The sequence below is a fragment of the Pezoporus wallicus genome, unplaced genomic scaffold (genome assembly GCF_028554395.1).
Source record: "Pezoporus wallicus isolate ANWC-B61680 ecotype Strahan unplaced genomic scaffold, APGP_CSIRO_Pwel_v1 contig_47, whole genome shotgun sequence".
Classification (NCBI taxonomy): domain Eukaryota; kingdom Metazoa; phylum Chordata; class Aves; order Psittaciformes; family Psittacidae; genus Pezoporus; species Pezoporus wallicus.
In genome coordinates this window covers 315088-334807 of record NW_026640413.1, presented here as the reverse complement: position 1 = coordinate 334807, position 19720 = coordinate 315088, and the positions used below count along the sequence as shown (strand labels likewise).

At 40.9% G+C, this 19720-nt stretch overlaps 1 protein-coding gene across 4 annotated transcripts in view; it reads right to left on the bottom strand.

The window, feature by feature from the left end:
* Nucleotides 1-5111: 5111 nt before the first annotated feature.
* RAPGEF5 (Rap guanine nucleotide exchange factor 5) overlaps nucleotides 5112-19720 on the bottom strand; it is a 134593-nt gene continuing 119984 nt past the window's right edge. For 3 of the 4 annotated variants that reach the window (XM_057418913.1, XM_057418914.1, XM_057418916.1), the window contains 5 exons: nucleotides 19573-19623; nucleotides 18407-18494; nucleotides 14590-14654; nucleotides 10181-10235; nucleotides 5112-6869 (listed from right to left, as the gene is read on the bottom strand). In XM_057418913.1, the coding sequence (XP_057274896.1) occupies nucleotides 6751-6869; nucleotides 10181-10235; nucleotides 14590-14654; nucleotides 18407-18494; nucleotides 19573-19623 (378 nt within the window). In that variant the 3' untranslated portion in view covers nucleotides 5112-6750. Of the gene's footprint in view, nucleotides 6870-8705; nucleotides 8787-10180; nucleotides 10236-14589; nucleotides 14655-18406; nucleotides 18495-19572; nucleotides 19624-19720 lie in introns of all 4 variants that reach the window. The other variant, XM_057418915.1, reaches the window with a different exon arrangement.

Genomic DNA, 19720 nt, shown 5'->3' with positions numbered 1-19720 from the left:
AATTGAACAGCTAAATATCCAAGTGCAATCGATCAGACCCAGAGAGAACCCAAAGGAAGAGTTTCCTTTTCAGCTGCTGGGTTTATATGACCCCCTGTATGGATCTTCTCTTTCCTGACCCCCAAATGAGGTTTTCTCCTTGGTTTTAACTGCCTCTGTTTTTCTCAATGGGGAGGCAAGGAAAAGATTGCCTCTACGGAAGTGGGTTACGCCTGTGGAAGTGGGACCTGAAAATGGTCAGCAGCACTCTTTGAGCTGTCATGGTTTAAGCCCAGCTGGACACTCAGAACCATGCAGCCACTCGCTCACTCCCCTCCCCCCCCCCCTTCCCTTTTTTTCCCCCAGCTCCCAGAGGGATGGAAGGAGAATCAAAAGAATGTAACTCCCATGGGTTGAGATAAGAACAGTCCAGTAACTAAGGTATAACACAAAACCACTACTGCTACCACCAATAATAATAATGATAAGGGAAATAACAAGGGAAGAGAATACAACTGTTCACCACCCACTGACCAATACCCAGCCTGACCAGAGCAGCGATCTGGCCCTTCCACGTAACTGCCCCCAGTTTATACAGTGGGCATGACGTGCTGTGGTATGGAATACCTCTTTGGCTAGTTTGGGACAGGTTTCCTGTCTCTGCTTCCTCCCGGCTTCCCCTCCTCCCTGGCAGACCATGAGATTCAGAAAGTCCTTGGTCAGCGTAAACATTACTTAGCAACAACTAAAAACATTGGTGTTATCAGCATTGTTCCCAGGCTGAAAGTCAAAACTACAGCACTGCACCAGCTACTAAGAAGGAGAAAAGTGACTGCTACTGCTGAACCCAGGACAGAGCAGAAGATTCCAAGAATTTCAAGATGATGCCCCTTTCCCTCCTCCCATAGTCTACCTGGGATAAGAAAGTGATGAGAAAAAAAAACAACATACTGAAGCCCAGACTGCAAGTAAGTGGCAGTATAGAGCTTCTGGGGACAAAACTAGCTCTAACTGCTTAGCACTGCATGGACAGTGAAAATGAAAATTGTCCAGGCTGAATCATTGCCATTCTTTAACCTCTTAAAGGCTCTGAGGCTGCTTCTCAATCTCACTTCTGCTAGGCTTTCTGGACCTATACAAGGATCTTAGAAATTCCACTGATCTCCTTCCAGACAAGAGGGAATGCAGAGGAGAAAATTTCTCTCCTTGTTCCAAAAATAATTCATTTGGCCCACTTTTGCAGGCCTTCATAGTTCTCCAGATCATATTAACTGCACTGCATGATTCTTTTAACTCTGATACAACCAGAAGTATTTCATGGTATTACTGTAGCCATGTATGTAGGGTGCCATCACACAACTCTCCATTGTGGAATAGTGGTTATTGTAGGTGTAGAGGTAGACAGCACTTAAAGCCAGAGGAAGACTTACCTTCTTTGGATTTTGTTGCATAACTCAGCTGCCACCCCCATGGCAGAAAAGAGCAGGACTGCAGGGCAGGGCTCTGCATGGCATCAGTAAAAGCCTGCTAGGATGTGAAGCTCGTTTTTCAAGGTTGAGCAGGGTTTTTCCCACTGAAAAGAGGGAATCACCTCTATGTAGAGTAAAGCAGTTATTCCCATACAGGTGAGTCCCACTCTGCACAGAGAGCTATACTAACCCCAAAGCAAACTGCACCCACCTGCTACTAATCACCTTCATGCTACTCCTCACAGGCCTCTCTAATCACTTCAGTTAAAGCTAAAGTCCATTGAGCAGCTCAAATTGAAGGTCTTTGCCAATAAAGCTCTTTCTGGTTGACTGAATAGAGGAGTCCTCTGAATAGCTTATCAAGATGGTCTGAAGGGACAACTTCTGCAGTGCAGCAGCCTCTTCTTGTGGCTCTCTAGCATAGCTAGAGCTGTAAGACAGCTATCCTCAGCTCTGGCCTTCCCATTTGCAAATTGTCTTAAAGGTATCATCACCCTAGCTTCTCATGACAACCTCCCAGCAAAGGTGATAGACTCTGGTGCAAAGTGAGCTGCTTGCATTCAGCCACATGTGGCTGGAAGTAATCCAGCTAACTGCAACAGGTTAGGAGATACTCCCCAGGTCTGCTTCTGGGCTACACTGTGGGGAGCAGTGATCTCCAGTGATGAAAAGCTGGGACTGGAAGTTCTTCAGCTTGCGCAGCTGGACCTGGAAAAGGACGCCTGGATGCAAGGTATCTTTAAATATCCTTATACAGCTGTGTCAATAATTTGAGCCTCTACTGTTTTTATTATTACAGTTAAAATTCACCCTACCTGTACATTAACACTGGCACAAATGCTTTGTAGGGCATCCTTAAAACTATTGAGGGTGTGGGTGCATAGAGGGTTAAGTACTGCTTATTTGTAAAGCACTTTGATCAGATGTCAGGCTGTAAATACTAAGTGTTATTCCTGTGTGAAATAGCCAGATAGTTTGACTTAGTGGTTCCCAGGGTTTGTAAGTGGCAAGGGTGGAAGTACAGGGCAAGCCTCAGCTGCATTACAGCATGATACATCGTGAACTCTGCCTTCCCTGCTGCAGACAAGTGGAGAGAAGAGAGAGGAAACCACACCAGCAGGGATGTCTGATGACAGGCAAAAGCATTTGCTGTCCTGAGTAAGAGGATCAAGTGCTGATAAGCAGACTGCAGGGTATATGAAGATAGGTAAGATAGATTTAGTCCTCCTCTCTCCCACTGGGACTTCTCATGGTGGCTCTGGGCCACTCTCAGACTGCGTTGCGATGATAGGGGACAGCTGAGACCCCGCTAACATCATCCCTGCTTCTGAAACATTGGTACCAGCAAGTCCCACTGACGAGACAGATGACAGCTCTGAATGGGGTCAGGCTCCTAAGCCTCCACATGAGTTTATATCCACCTTGTAAGTGCAGCAAGGGTTCACAGAATTGAATGACTGGAAGTAAAATATTCCAGTTAGGAACAATAAGTTCATTAGGAACAATTAGTACATGTGATAGGCATGAAGGCACAGAGCCCAGATTTCATTAAGGTAGTTTTTATATTTTTGAAAAGCAATATTAAAAAACACCGGGAAATGCAAGATAAATGTAACAGTTGCTTCTACAAGTTTTAACCTTGTATTGCTTGGCCATTTTGACATATAAATTATTGCTTACTAGCTCTCATAAACGCACAACACAATTATACGTACAGAGGCAGACAAGCATGAAATATGAAAAGGAAAACACTGGCAATATTGATTCTGGTAAATCGGATTATTTCATACATACCACATCTCATAATGGTGGATAACTACTAGCTGTAGTCCCTGAGAAGTTAGGTAAATACCTCGATTTGGGCTTTTCTATTTTATTACTTTTAATGGAAGCTGACAGCATTATGGCAGTCAGAGAGAACAAACAGGCAGGTGTTGTTACCTCAGCTCATTGCCTTCATCCCAGTATTTAACAGTGTATAAAATGATAATATATAGGCTATGCAAACAAATATTACTCTGCTAAAATGTTTAGTATATACATATTTCTCTGTAATTTTATAGCAGCATGTCTTATTATTTCTGCTAACACCTTTTCTTTTTTGCCACTGTCATGCAAATGCAATTTATTGCTATCCAAGATGGTGCTGGAATCAAAAAGCTATGTCATCAAAACATCTAAATTTGATGCCAAAAAAATCCCACATCAAAGAGGTATTAGGTGACCAATCTTTTTTTCCTTTGTCTGTCTAATTACTCCTCCTAGCTACTAAATAAAATATGCAGAGTGTTTAACCACAGGTGTGACTGCAATAAACTGAACTTACAAGATTAATGGATTTTATCCTATGTGAGCTGATTGCACTATTGAAGGTTTGAAAAAAAATCACGCAATATCACCAGTGCTGGACCCTGGCAGAGGCTGTATAATGCCCTCCTTCCCTTTCACAGGGCTTACTTTTGGTCTTCCTCCCAACTACATCTTCAAACTGCTTGTCAGTCTGCAGCTCAGCTCTGCAACTCTTCACCTGTTAAACAACGGGCTTTTTTCTTTTTTTTCTATTAGACATAGCTACAGATTCGGGCTATTTGCCTTTCCTTTATAGTAACAATTATGAGGTCCATATTTTCCATGTGAAACTGATGCACCCACGTTAGCCCCTCAGACCAGAAATTAATACTGGAGTTATACAGGACCCTACAAAAACTAGTTTCTGAAGTTTTAAACAGTAGTCTAAGTAGCCACAACACATATAGCGAGCTTAATGCTAGCTATGTGCCTTCAAACTGGTTTTATGCCAGCTGCAAGGGGCTGACAACACCTGATTTAGTATAAAAGTTGCAGCAATGCAGATAGCCAGTACCTCAGTTGGTTCAAAGACTACTGGAACAACTACCCATCCAGTTACTTAAACCATTACCATACCATTACTTAAACCACTTAATCCAAACTGGCAATGAGGAGCCTTCAAGGGGCCTCTAGCATATTTTCAAATCAAAGCCAGAGCACAAAGTAATTTTTCTTCTTACATTTTTCATTCTTTTTTTCCCCTTCTTTCACTTCCCTGTCTTTCATTCTTCTCCGCCATTGCTGCTGGTTTATCAATGGCACTACCAAAACTATGACAAAGCCAAATGCATGAACTAAGAAACAGTCCCACTTTCTCACCCTGCATGCCCTTCCTATGCTACCTCTCCTACGGATTTCAAGGGAATCGTAGAGTCATAGGGTAGTTCAGGTTGGAAGGATGATCTCAAAATTCATCTAGTCCAACCCCCCTGCAATGAGCAGGGACATCTTCAGCTAGATGAAGAACAACTTGTGGACTACAGTGTTACACCACATGAGCTGAAGCATGCAGGCTGGTCGGTCTACATACAGGCTCGAAAAAATAATGCCGCAGTAAAAAAAAAAAAAAAAAGGATTTCACAAGGGGGAGCTCAAAAACAAGCAAACCATCCAGGTAATGCAGCTAGGGTGGGAGTTCCTCAAGTGCTGTAGCCAGAACTGAAATAACACAAGCAGCAAATTGCATCTGGTTTGTGTTCTTACACTGCAAAAAGGAGCCCACCACAGCTAGTATACTCATCTGAACAGTTTTGGTCTGTTTGCACAAAAGAGTTATTTACAATATGTGCAGTCACATCTACAGAAAAACATAGGAAATTTTTACTCCATGGCCAGCAAGAGTTTATTTTTTTCTTTTTACTGGGTAAAAAGATATTTTTTTTCCTAAAAAAAAAACATATAGTATTTGATAATAACAAAGTACAAGCAAATACACTTCTGAAACATCTGTTTCCTTTACAACAGATTTATACAGTATTTCACAGATGGGAAAACCAAATGCATTCTACAGATTCCCAGAGACTACTTGTTAAAGCTGTTTCTTTTTTAATCCCTTTAAACCAGAGATAACACAATTATGAAGAGCATGCTGCTTCAGTATTCCCACATTTCAGTAAAGGAGCATTTTCTTGAAAGTCTTCCTCATGTGGAAAACATACAATAGAGATGGGCAAGCTGTGCAATGTATTCTCCCTGCTCTGCAAAGGGACTGTTGCCGTAAGTCAGTATACAAATGCATGCCAGACTGCGTAACACATTGCCTGTGGTATTCACTAGATTATTTCAGGGCAGCTTAGCGCTCAAAACCAGAACTACCGTGATCGGTGATGGTGGTGCTTAGATGTAGGTCAGCTGTAGACAAGACTTCAGAAATGCTGCCTCAGGACATGCCCAGAAGTAGTACTTTTAGCTATAGAAGAATTGGCATGGGGAGGGGTGTGAGAGGGACAAAAGCAATAAAAGGACTCTGAACTGAGAGCCCAGTGTGTATGCAGGTAATTACACTGGTACCCTGTAAGGTGTACCCTTTAGTTGTTTAAATACTAGAAGCATGTGCAAGTTAGGTGAAGCTTTACCCGCTGAAGTAGTATTTCCAGGAGGTGAATTAGGAATGTAGGTGGATCTAGGCATTGCCTTTGAGTAGACACCAAGAAGGCTGTAATCCAAGCAGAAAACAAAGCTCCCACTATCATAATTTACAAAACATTAACTGCAGGAGCTGGTGCTAAATCTCAGATAACTGAAAAGGAAGAAAATAACATGTTTTCAGTGTACAAACAATTGTGTCCATAAATTGCAGCAAAAGTGGATTGGCTCTTTCAGTGTGTTTTATAAAGCAGATTCTTAATGGGCCATAACAGTGTGAACTGTTGTTTATTGCTGACCTTCACAATGCACTCTTGAGTTTCATCTGGTGTGCTGTCTTTTTATATTCTCATTCTTGGTTGTCAGCACTTGTCTTAAAGAAGATGCTCCAATGGACTCTGGGGAGCTGCATGGATTGCCCAGTATTTCTGGCAACAATACTTTGGCAGCCTTGAATTAGTGAAGTACATACTGTGGTGAACTGACAATCAATCCCCTTGTGGCATGTTGCTGGCTGAAATGTTTTGCTGCTGCGACACGACCATTCCTTTCATTCTGATACTGTCAGGATTTGCATTGAAAGCTACACTGGACCAAACAATATTTTCACAGAAACCAAGCTTCTGAGCTCAAAGGATGCTGCTCTCCTCCCTGGGGTGCTAGTGTCCAGCAGGGATGGCACCAATCTCACCCTGCAACTCTGTGAGCAGCTCCTTTGCTGGCTCTTGCCTGATTTTCCTGTGCATGTTGTGTGAGCTACTGATAAAACTCAGTAAACTGTTCTTATATAGGGAAGCAACATGCTTGGCATAAACATTCACTTAATTCAAAGTGCTGGAGTTACAAGGTTATATGAAGCCGTGTACGCTCACGCTCTCGGCTCTATCCTGTGAGAAAGATCAAACAGAGCTTGCTGGTTATCAATGACATGCAGGTGATGGACGTATGGCTTCAGCTCGTGATGCTCTTTTGAAGGAACTTCATTGCCTGCAAGACAGGAGAAAGGATCAGAAAGCCATGCCTTGCCCACTTCTCTGTCCTGTGCATTACAAAATCCCTGGCATGCCAACCTGTCAGGTGCTGGACAGTCACAAGAAGGACAGCCAGTAATCCAAGGTACCTGCTGTTTTAAGTGCAATTTGTGAGGAAACAGCTGGATACAGAGAAGGAGAGAAGAAAGAATGAAAGCAGCAATGCTGGCCAGCCAGTGTGCACAAAGGAGGGACAAGTGGACTGCAAGAAGCTGACTCTTCCCAAGTGGAAGATTTAATCCTCCCATCTCCTGTAAGGGTGGTTGAAAGTTTTCTTTGTGCTGCTCTAGCAGCACGACAGGACATTCAGCAGGAGTGGGTGGCCCAGCCTGTAACTTTTAAACAACCTTAGCACAAGTACACAAGACAGCAGGCCCTGGATAACTTCCTTCAGAGCAGCTGAAAGGTGACAATAGAGCAGACAGATACGAAAACTGTTCAAAGCTGCTCTGACAGGCCCCTGCCTTTTGATCTATTCCACTTGTGATTTCTGATATAGTAACAGATGATGTTACAACATCATGTAACAATAACAGTCATGCTGTCATTTCATGGGAGTTTACACAGAAAGAGGAACTAGCTGTGTAACAGACAAATTGAATGGTGGCTGGGACAGCAGATGTTTTCTGTTATAAGCTTTATGCCTGACACTGGCTTGTGGGAACTTGCCAGCTGTGAAACCCTCCAGCATGGCTGGTGACCAGCAGAAGTGCAAAAGGAAAAGCTAAAACCATGGCCACCAGACCCATCAAGACAGGGAGACAAAGCAATGTTTCCCACACATTGCTGACTGCTGACAAACAAGTGAAGGTTGGAGAGCTCCATCCTAGGCCATGTCCTCAAGCAATTTTAAATATTATCCTAAATTAAAGAAGAAAACCCCTCAAAATTTCCCAAACCAATCACCTTAACTCCTACACTCCCTCCCTCTCCTTTTATATATTATCATCATTTTCTCCACACTCTCCAGCTACACAAGAAGCTTTCCAGAAACTGACCATCCGTTTTGTTTCTGACGAGAGCTGTACGATGCTGCATGGGTAATGTGGGATGTCAATGCAGTCAGTTCTATGTGCAGCTGCTAATGGGGCTCCTGGGCAGCTATTTTTAAGAGTTATTTCTGAGCAGCTATCTAACTTGAGAAATGTAGGAGAGAACAGGACATGATGAATTTGTGTTGGGATACAGAGATGACCTTTTTGTTTTGAGGGAATAGAATCCCAGCAGCTGTGCTGAATGTACTGAAAAACATTTGTATTTCTCGTTAACACCTGAAATAACAAAAGTTTGAATTACATTATTTTCTCAGGCTGCTTTGCCTGTTTTTGGAAACGCTATTATTTGTTTTCAGGATTTAGGGTATGAAAGTGTTATTTCTTTTAAAAAGGCATTTCATTCTTGCTCAGGACCAAACCAGTTTCTTAAGCTTAATACACATGATACAGTCCATAAACAATAATAATATTCCTTGCTTAGTTTTGTTTGAATTCTTTCCTACAGTGAGACATTTGTTGTTCTTAGACCAATCTAGAAATTGATTCAGTAGAAAGATTCACATTCCTGAGGGCAAAATTAGCCCACTAGAAAAGGCAACTGTCCATAAAGTCTCAATAAATATTCAGTGAATTCATTTCATGCCTAAATGAATTTCAGAAAAAAAAGTGCCTACAGGGATGTCTGTATAAGCTGCTTTTTAAATGCCAGCTTTACAATAAATCAAGTCTCTGGTAAAGTAAAACAACAACCAGGTACTTCAAACTATCAGATTATATGATAAATCTCAGGTATTAACCTTAGATTTATGCTGCAACACTTACAAAACCACTTGGGGAAAAAAAAAAGGCAAAAATGGGATGAAGGATTTGCAGAGAAGCTGCAAAAAATAAAATTCACATCATTAAAAGGAACCAATGCTACATTTTATAACACCAAATAAGAGACATTCTAATTTACAGAGGCATTGTTTGAATTAGTCACTATTTCCTTCACTACCTTGTTTCACAGAATAAAAACAAAAGGTATGTCCTTCTCCCTTTCCCTCTCTTATACATATGTATCTCAAAATAACACAAGAACCATAATACTGAGCAGCCTTTGAAAAACAGACTGTACAGACATATGGTAATTCTGAACAAATGTTCAGCAAAGCTCTTAACAGTGCCTGTCATTCTCCAAGGTGCATAAATTTACATACAAAAGTATTACTATCATTATTCTTTTTGTGGGAGTCTATGTTGAGAGCTGCTGAAAATTCAGTTAAAAAAAAAAGAAGCAATTCAAACCCTTTTTATTTCCCCCCAAGGTTACAGCACAGTTCTGAACTTCTCTTTGGAAAAGAAGTTTTAGTGGCCTCAATAAATGACATGTTTAGTGGGTTTAGCTCAAAAACTAACCACTTAATAAAGCAGTGCTGTGTTTGCCCCTTTCCTGTGTTTAACCTCTCTGCAGAGAATAAGAAATGCTGAGAAGGAGAAAAACAAGGTTTCTCTTCTGTAAGCAGCAGAACAAAGTGGGCTGGGGTCTTCTGGCATGGTACCTTAGAACTGGATTCTCTAGTGGCTTAACAGGTGGAAACACAGAAAAGAAGGATTCTTTTGTGCAGCTGATGCACTTGTGGCCATTCCTAAAAATGTAGATCCTCCAGTGTCTAAAGAAGGCAGAGCTCTATTAGCAGAGGTACTAACATGACTCCCTCTTTTCTACCTAGTCAGCTACTTTGATGAAACCCACAAGATCTTGGTATCTTCAAGACTTCTACCATTTTGTGAAATGTCCTTGAGAACCCAAACTAAGCAAACAATTGCTCTTGGTGGAAAGCCAAGTGAAAAGCTGTGGTGACAAATACCATCTTTTAGCTACTGGAAGCCAAGACAGCTATGAATCCATTACCAAAACAGAGTAGCAGGGCACTGAGGTAACTCAGTTATGATTGGAAAAGTAAAAAACAAAGCATAAACCACAGACCTTCGTGATTAAGAGCAACTGTCACAGATCTTAACATGGTATTTTGAAAAGGTCATAATTCTTGCAGGAAAATAATTTGTAAAGAATTTTGAAGCTGTTTCAACAAATATTTTGTAAAGTAAAACTCCATCCAACTGAGGACCTTCCAACAATGATGCCCCCTCTTGCCAACTTTTTAAATAATTGTTGACCACATTTTCCTGCTGTAGTAAATCTGAGCAAGTGGAAAGGAAGCAGAGAAGAAAAATACAAAACCTCAAGGCTGTACAAAGGCAAACTAAGTAGCAAATTTTGCCTACTCACCAAGCTGGTTGTTTCTGCAATGTCTCAATGACCGAACAGTATCTGCAATCATGTGCTGCAAAGACAAGATATAAAACATCAGTGCAAAAATCTGACATGGATTTTGTCACTAGAAAAACCTGGAAAAAAATCTCCTTGCCTACACTGTACAGCAAAAAAAAAAAAAACAACCCAGTAGTGAGGTAGAAAATGAAGACAGCAGGAAAGAGACTTTGCTCTTTGTCTTAGCGATAATATATGATCCAACAGGGTTAGTTTAGAAGGTCCTTACTTATATAATCCTTACAGATTATATAAGAACAACTCCCTAAGAGCCCATAGAAAGTGGTTATGAAAAACTGACAAACAAACAATTGCCTATTTTTGTTCTTGTCACTTTTATTAAACTGAAAGCCTACAGCAGCATACTTGTATAATGCCTTGCACAATCAGGCACCAGTACCAGCTAGGCAGTTTTCTGCAGTATGATAACCAACACAAAAAATTCCCCAGCCCATAGCCTAAATACTGCAGAGGAAGTACCCTGACACATCTACAGGCATGTACCACATAAGACTATTCTGTATGTATACTATGTTAAAAAAAGCTGGTGCTAACACAGATACTGAATGTTCACCTAGATTAAGCAAAGGAAATAAAAGGTTTAAGTTTGGTTTCTTGTTTAGGCTCAGGTCTTAAACTTATGAGAACTGGAACTGCTCACTATAAATCAGTGCAGTGTGCTAATTTTCACTAGATGTCGCTCACAGAAGTTCATGAGGCATTACTTTTTCTTAATTTGACTGTTTTCTGTGGCAACTCTTCACTAAATCTAGTAATTTAAGCAATTTGCAGTTAGCAGGAATGATTTAATAGATCACGTAAACAGCTGATGCTCTTTTCAAAAATAATCAGAGGAGGAAAGGATTAAATATCTTGAGCAGAGGATGCTTAAGACCAGAATGACACAAAACAGCTCTCTCAACACCCTGGAAGTGGCTTAGAAGGCTCCTCCACAGAAAAATTTATCACGTTTACCAGAAACTTCATATTACTTTAATCAGTGAATCAAAATAATTTTTCTTGTTACCCACTGTGCATCACTTGCCATGACTTCGTGCAATCTTTTGTGCTGATGTCCTTGCAGTGATTATAATAAAGTTCTAATGAGATCTAGATTTCACGATCAATGCTGTGAGTATTAGGAGAGCTAAACTTCCACCAGAGCTGCTGCTATGATGTTTTTAAGCTGCTATGCTTTGCATTTGGCTTTTAGAAGTAAGAGAGATCCCAGTATTGCACACAGTCATTCTTTGCTGTTTCTCCATTGTAGTAAGTGTGGGGATACATCACCTGAAGGTGATGCTCTGACAATGGAAGAATCTCTTTGTGTAACACTCTCCTAAAGCAGAACCCCAAATCCCCTGGCTTTAGTAGCCTAATCAGGCATTTCTCTCTGTGTGTTTTCAACTCTCTGGGATCCAACTGTAATACAGAAAATCAGCCAATTCCAACTGCAAAACAAATGTTACTTTCTGACTGTTTGAGCAGGTGCTTGCATACCTTTAGTGTGATGAGTAACACACATTTTTTGTGGCCTTTCAGCCTACCAGCTACCTACGGTCATTAGCACCCCTTTAACTGAGGAGAGTAAAAACTCAGGCTTGGGAGTTGCCCAGATATTTGAGGGATGGTGGTTGAGAACCTTCAGCTGCATATACACAGTCCTTAGAGCTGAAGGTCCTAGGTAAGAAGGTGTTATCTAAGCCACTAATGCCCATTGACCTGTATTCAAGTTTGCTGGAGTGTGGCTAAGACATGTCATTGCTAGGATATGGGTGATGGCTGACTGGAGAAAAAGCCTGAAGGAGCCACATTTCAGTGAATCAGCTCAGTAAATATACTGGAAATACCTTGAGATGCAACAGTATAATACCATATTTTCATTTATTCCTTCAGATTTAGTTGAGGAAGTGGGTATGGTACTGTATATTGATCTAACACTATCTAGACTAGAGTTTACCCAACATGGAGTTAAATAAACCATTGCAATCCCTTAAACTTTAGTTAAAACTAGGCAATATTCCTAAGACAAAAGATTGTTTCACTTTCTTCTCTTTGCAAATTCCCTTCTTTATATTTTGAATTAACTTTCTCTTCAATGCAACCATGTAATTTCAAATCAAGTTAGTCACGTAGGACTGTTGAGGCCATGATGGTCTAAAACCATAAAAAAAAAAAAAAAGGCAGGAATTGTAGGGAGAGAGAATATCTTGTATTAAACCAGCTGATACAGCTGGAAAAAACAATGGTTTGGACTAAAAAAGTGTCCTTTGGGTGAGATGTTTAATGAGAAATTAAATATTTCCAAATACTGATCCAAATAGAGACACAAAAAACCATCTTTGCTTTGAAATTTGTAAGTAGAAATTATATGCATTTATGACAGTAAGTTTCTGCCCCTAAGCAGTAACCTGCTATGGTAGAATAATTCTTTTCCTCTTTTTCTGCAACAGGAATTTGCAGGTGAGTGTCAGTGGCTTGATTCAAACCAAGCAGGAGCCAATATCAATCCTAACTTTTCTCAACAGAGGCCAGAAAGTGCACAGCACCCAGTACAGAACACCAAGGAAGACATTCTTCCTTGCTGCAAAGCCCTTATAATGAGAAAAAGAAACATAAACTGATGTATACATGACCATGTGTGATGCATCTTGTTAGTAAGTTCATGCTCATTGACTAAATGCCTTAGCATCCAGATGAGCCAGCTTAATACATGTACTGCCTGAGTTTCCACTACACTCATATTTAAATCTCTCCTAAACCCCTACTTCCTAAGCTTGCACTATTGCCTGCATTCATACGTATTCAGGGCTATATGAGACAGCATGTTCCTGAGGGTCTGATCTGACTAATAATATGTCAATCTGAACAACCCTAATCCCAGCACCATCACCTCAGACTCTCCCCTTTGCCATTTAAAATGCCCATTATCTATTTGCATGGAAAAGGTGAAATCCTGGCTCACTGAAGTCAATTAGGAAAGCTGCCACTGCCTCTGGAGACACAGTGGTGACAGAAAGGATGAGGAATCTTAGCCAGCAAGCCCAGCATACATTAAACACACAAATGATTAAACAACAAGCAAACAAACAAACAAGGTCTGACTAAGAGTGCAACAAGAATCAGATCCTATGTATTCACTAAATAAATATATGGGCCAGTGGGGGGATTTTAGTAACAATTACTGTGTATTAACAGCTAGTTTAATTTACATGTTAATTGGACGTACTTCAAAGAGGCAATGAAGAATAATATGCTAATGCGTTTTATGCAGACACCTAAAGGTCAAACAGTTAATGGACTTGGGACCAGAAAACCTTTCATTAAATGCAAATGCTTGTTCTTGGTAACTACAACAAGAAAAGGTACAGAAATAAAATAGAAAACACAAAAAAAGAAGCTCGGGTTCAAAAATCAAAGTCTACATCTATTTGCAAATTGAAAGACAACATACAGTATGACAGGATGTGAAAACAAGTTCAACATCTGACTTGTGAATAAGCCCATGTTTGTACGTTCAATAGTTGGGAACGATTCATGAGGCATAGCCATCTGGACTAACAGTCCCGTGGCACATATAGAGCAATTGGGAAGATCATTTCTTGTTCAAATACTCCAGGCCAACAAAAAAAAAAAATTTCAAAATTTCTCCACTTCTCTACTGTTCAGATATGCAAACTGTGGATTTCAGTGCTATGAAAATGTTATCAACAAAGAAATGAAATATGAAAGCCAGAGAAATCAAACCTCTATCTGTAATATGCCAGAGTAGGTGTCACCTGATGTCTAGAGGAAATGTGGTTAAAGATACAATGTCAGTAAGTGCCCTTCTACATAAAGTTAGTATAATGGTATTTACAGTCAGCTTAATTCATATTTTAGGCATTATTTTCTTCATCAACTAACCCAGATCAATAATTTTATTTTCATTTAAGATCCCTGGAATTATCGTACCAGTAGCAAGTGATTAAACTAGAAAAACCTTTTCTTCAGTGCCTTGAAGGAGAAAAAAAGGGAAACCCAATTCAGAGAAAGCTAAAGCAGGAGAGCTCAACTGAGGAGAAATAGTCTATGAGGTGGTGAAAAGGAGTAGATAACACTGGGAAAATAAACGGTTGGAGTGTGTGGCAGTGGTGCTGGCCATTACTGGCTTAGCCATTCACACAAAAGTAGGGGAGGAAGGAGTGAGAAGTGAGAAGAGCAGAGGAAAAGGGCAGGGAGATAGTGCTGGCTGTTATATCCTGATTGTCCTTTTGTATCCCTGATTCATCCAGAAGAAAGCCTTTTTAGTCTTACAAGATAAGGAAGGGAAAAGGAAAAAGGAACATGAATCTCTTTGAAAAACAGGAAAGACAAAATTTTCTTACCAGCTTCTCAAAGTTAACGAGGTTATCCAGAAAAGTTTTATTTCCTTCATGGATGAATGTTACATCTGGAAAAAAAAAAAAAAGGGGGAGAAAGAATCACTTTTCATGGCTTTGTTGTTTAATACAAAGAAATAAAATTAAAAAACAGCAACAAAAAAAAAAGAAAAAAAAAGGAAAGTATCCCGTTAAGGACTGACACAATGTCTTATAACAATGGAACAAAAGCCTGGTATAATGATGACATGAAGAGATTATCAGATAACAACACTATGTACGTATAGCCCCAGCTGGGACTGGACAGTCCCTGAGCCCAGAGCTCCATGGGGGCATAGCTACCAGATGCTGGAGAAGACTCTGACACCCCTTCATGTCTCTCTGTGGGACACAGTGATTCTGAAGTCCTCCCCAGAGACAAAGGGCTACAGCAGCGGCCAGCTGGGGAGGTTAAACACAAGCCACTGAACTGAAGTTCAAAGCTTTGAAATAAGCTTTATAGCTGGGGAAGAAACGCTTTTACATAGTGTTGTAGGAGAGATTTTGCAAAGGCAACAAAAAGGTCAGTGAGAGGAAAAGGTTTATGTTTGGCTCCTGGAAGGGAAATGAACACAGTGTAATGAACTGGGGAGGGCAGGGAGGGGAAGGAATAACAGGCAAAACAAAACAAATGTTGCTAAATTAAGATTATAATTAAAACAGTAGCTTGAGGTCATTTTCTCCACTTAGAACACAAAGTGAGACCTATCTTGGACATGAAGTACCAGGGACATGGATAGACTCCCCATGGGGACTGAAGCTGCTTTGACTTCAGTAATGCATCCTCCTGGTTACTGAAAATACTTGGATACTAGGAGTATCAATACTCAAGTACTACTCCATACTATGAGCATTGCCTCCCATGTCCCTATCAGCTCTCTCCTGGATGTGCAAGTCTCCAGGAGTTCCAGGAGGAGAGAGCACTACTGTAATGCGACAGTACTCTAATACCATTGCTTCTTAAAAGTCACAGCTGTGTCTGCCAGCAGGCAAATGGCACAGAGTAAATAGGAAACATCTCCTTCTTATCAGAGGTGCCACCCTCATCTCTAGGACTCGCTCTGATACCCACTTGGTCCTCCTAGTTTCATGGGACTTTAGAGCACCCCTGCAGCTGATGCTGGGGTTTGCTCTGTAACCCCCCAACCACCTTCATCCTCCCCCATAACAGCCAAACTGCCTTTATTTCCTTTTGTTTCAAAGACTCACTCTGGGTCTGAGGGGCATTTTGTAACTCCTCAGAATGGAAATGTTAATGGCTTCATATGCTGGTGGAAACCAGGGGCTTGCACTCATAAGGCAGAGCTCTGTGAAAGGTGATGGAGAGTTCCTGTGCCCCCAGGGCAGACAGGCTGGGGTCAGCCTCAGGCAGGCAGGATGCCAGCATGGGCACCCCAAGTCCAGCTCCAAGTGGGGCAAGCACTAAGCAGGACAAAAGGAGGAAGTGAGGCCCTCTACAACAACTCTGCTGGGCTGCTTTGAGGCAGCCAGGGAAAGGGACAGAGAAAGGACACAGATTCAGGACACAGGCATTACTTGCCTCTGTATCACTGCAGTTAAAAACTGTCCATCTCTTCTAAGAAAAAACTTACACCAGAAGCAGAAATTTCCGCAGAGCTTTTTAAGTCAGTAACAGCAACGTGTATATCTCTGAGGGTGGAAGGAACAGAAATTTGCTTTGCAGCCACAACTGACAGTCTAGATAAATTCAGTGGAGCAGAAAATTGCATCTGAGCTTGGTTATAAGAGTACATCACAGTACCTTTATTACAAATTTGAAAAATCTGCCTGATTTTTCAAAGCTGTGAGAGAGCTCTGCATTTAAATTTAATTAACTTTAAAAGAACACTCTGAAGTTATTTTTCATAATCAAAGAAAGGCTACTCATGATTTTAAGTTTTTTCTTGAAGCTACTTTTGTTTGTCTTGTGCTGAAATGCAGTAATTTGTTGAGTTAATAATAATTTCTCTGCCTACCCATGCTTATTTTATTGGTCTTGGAAATAATACAAATATGCTCGACATGGAATAAAGTCCTAGGTACTATGTGATACTTTGGGAACTACCAATCTTGGCAGTATCTCCTTATGGATCACTGTACTTGTCCTGGGTTCAGCAGTAGCAGTCATTTTTTCCCCTTCTTAGTAGCTGGTGCAGTGCTGTGGTTTTTGACTTTCGGCCTGGGAACAGCGCTGGTAACACTGATGTTTTTAGTTACTGCGCAAATGTTTACTCTGACCAAGGACTTTGTGAGCCTCATGCTCTGCCAGGGAGGAGGGGAAGCCAGGAGGAAGCAGAGACAGGACACCTGAGCCAAACTAACCAAAGAGGTATTCCATACCACAGCATGTCATGCCCAGGATGGTACTGAGAGTTACCCTGAAGGGCTAGTGCACTGCTGGGTCGGGCGAGGTATCGATTGAGCTGGGTATCAGCAGGTAGTGAACGGTTGTATTCTCTTCCCTTGTTCTTTCCCTTATCATTATTATTATTGGTGGTAGCAGTAGTGGTTTGTGTTATACCTTACTAAACTTATACTAAACTGTTCTTATCTCAACCCTTCGTGCCCCACATTGGGTGACAAAAAGAACTGTTGTGGTTTAAGTGCAGTCAGTAACTCAGACCCATGCAGCCGTTCGCTCACTCCCGCCCTTCCTCCCCACTCTGCTTCCGGAGGGACCAGGAGGAGAACTGAAAGAATGTCACTCCCACGGGTTGAGAAAAACACAGTGCTGCACCAGCTACTAAGAAGGAATAAAAATGACTGCTACTGCTGAACCCAGGACAGTACTGAAGAAAATTACTGTATTAATTTGCAAAGTCTCCTTGTTATTTCCAATATATTTTAAGAGACTTAAATGCTGCTTATGTGCATGTTTTTATACATCACATTGTACTGTTGTGCAAACAACATTGCTACAAGTTACTTGTTTATGTTTGCTGCCTTTTGTTTGCAGGCAAGACAGCACTTAAAAAATATTGATTTTTAAGCCTTGATAATTGTATCCATCTGAATTAATGCAAACTCCTTTGAAATGTGCAAAGAGGGGAAGTGCCTGATGGCTCCTGAGCTGTCACTGACTGATCTGGAGAACTGTCTTCAAACATTTAAAACTCATAGCAGCAGCAGCAGGCTGGAATAAACAGCCTAAAGAGAACACTTTTGGAATACAGGAATAATCAAATAGATTTGCCATGTTCAAAGACAAGGCAATTAATAATTCATGATTCCAAGACAACAGAATATTTGAAATGCCTGCCATTCAACTAGCTGCCCAGCTCACTGCATTAAACACATAGCTGTGTTTTAATAATTTTGTAAAACTATTTTTTATACTAGTAAGATTTTATTTATCTCTTTCAGACCTATAAAAGACTATAAAAACCCTTGCTCTCAGGGCAAAAAGACACAACAGGTTCTGCCTTCAGGGAGACACAGGGTAGGTTCACCCTGTCGAGGCAGAGCAAGCATCACAGAACAGCAGCATGACTGAGGCTGCTTCCATGGGGTTGCAAGGTCTCGCTTCTCCACTGAAGAGGATGCGGCCAAAGCAATGGCACACTGCTCTATCCACAACTGACAGGAAGATACTGAAAACGTGTGAAAATTGCCATCTTCCCCCTGTATTAGTAAAAGGCAGATGTCTATTATCCAGACCAAGTGCTACCTTGTAGATACCACTACATGTGCCACATGGTTATCATAAGGCCACCTGAAGGAAAGATTACCTTGTGCTTATTTTAATTAACCACAACGAATAAGAGCAGCCAAGCTTTAACATTACCTTTCAGAAGTAAGGGCATGAAGGGGATTTTCGGTGATTTCATTTTCTTGAATGCATCTCTGTAAGCTTTGTGATTCAAAGAAGGGTCCTACAAAACCATTTGGGTAATAGAGAGAAAAATCAATATGCTATAAAAAAAGCAATTCTAAATCCATTAAGGGCTTATGATCTGAACATGTTTTAGATACAAAAGGTTTCTTTGGAAACGAGGTAGATAAAGTGACTAGGTAGGTGACTTACTAAACTGAACAGGAAACATAAACAGTGAAAGGAACAAAAACAATTACATTCCTCTAGATGAAGCAGTGCTAAAATGGGAGTATGCTGTAGAATAGATTCCTGTTCCACAAATTCCTGTTATCTCTTGTGCTTACTATCTAGCACAAAATGTATCTCTGAAAGTATTGCTGATCAATTTTATCTTGGAAAAAAGACAAAACCAACAACAAACATCACCGAACAACAACAAGAAAATCCCAACAAAAAACTGATCTCAGATCAGTAGAGCATATTAGAGATTTTAAAAGAAAGTATGTTTCAGTGGTGTTGTGTAAGTAATTCAAAAAGGCATCTCCATTTCCCGTATAAACAACCATTTTTGTATACAAGCTCACACACAATCTTGAAAACACATTAATTTATAAAAGACTCTTAAGTACAGAAGCATGGACAGCCATTGGAAGGCTAGGTCTCATGTTCCCCGCACCAGGCAGCAATCTCACCAGGCACCCACTGTCATGACAGCCAGAGGAAACACTTGTTTATTCAGCTTTGATAATGCTGACAACGACCCTTAGCCTTGGATTTTGATTTTTTTTTTTTTTCCCAACGTCAGCTGTTCTCCGTTTCTCCTGATCCGCAGCATGTTGCTTCAGATAAAGGCTGATTAACCACCAGAGTAAAAGAACAGCTTCCAAACTGAGGCTGGGGAACCAACACTATATTCGCCTCTCTGCCCTTCTTCCAGCTGTCAGGAATACAGCTTCTTTCTTTTTGTGTGTTTGGAGACCACCTCTGAGCTCTGGAGAGCTGCGTGGCCTTTGGAGGCTGTCTGTTGTCTGGAGCTGCAGCTTGTCACATCAGAGCTGTGATTTGCCAAATAAATCAGGCACAAGGAAGACAGGTAAAGGCAAGCAATGCTGTTCTGCTCCCAACACTGTACTTACTGTCAAACTTTCAAGCTCAGTGAAAAGTTTCTTGAACTTCCCAGGAATTTTCTGAAGTGGGGAAAACAGAAAGGAAAAAAAGGAAAGTTGATTTAGGCAGAAAAATGCTGATGTATTTTTATGCCATGAGATTGCTGTGGTTGAAGTG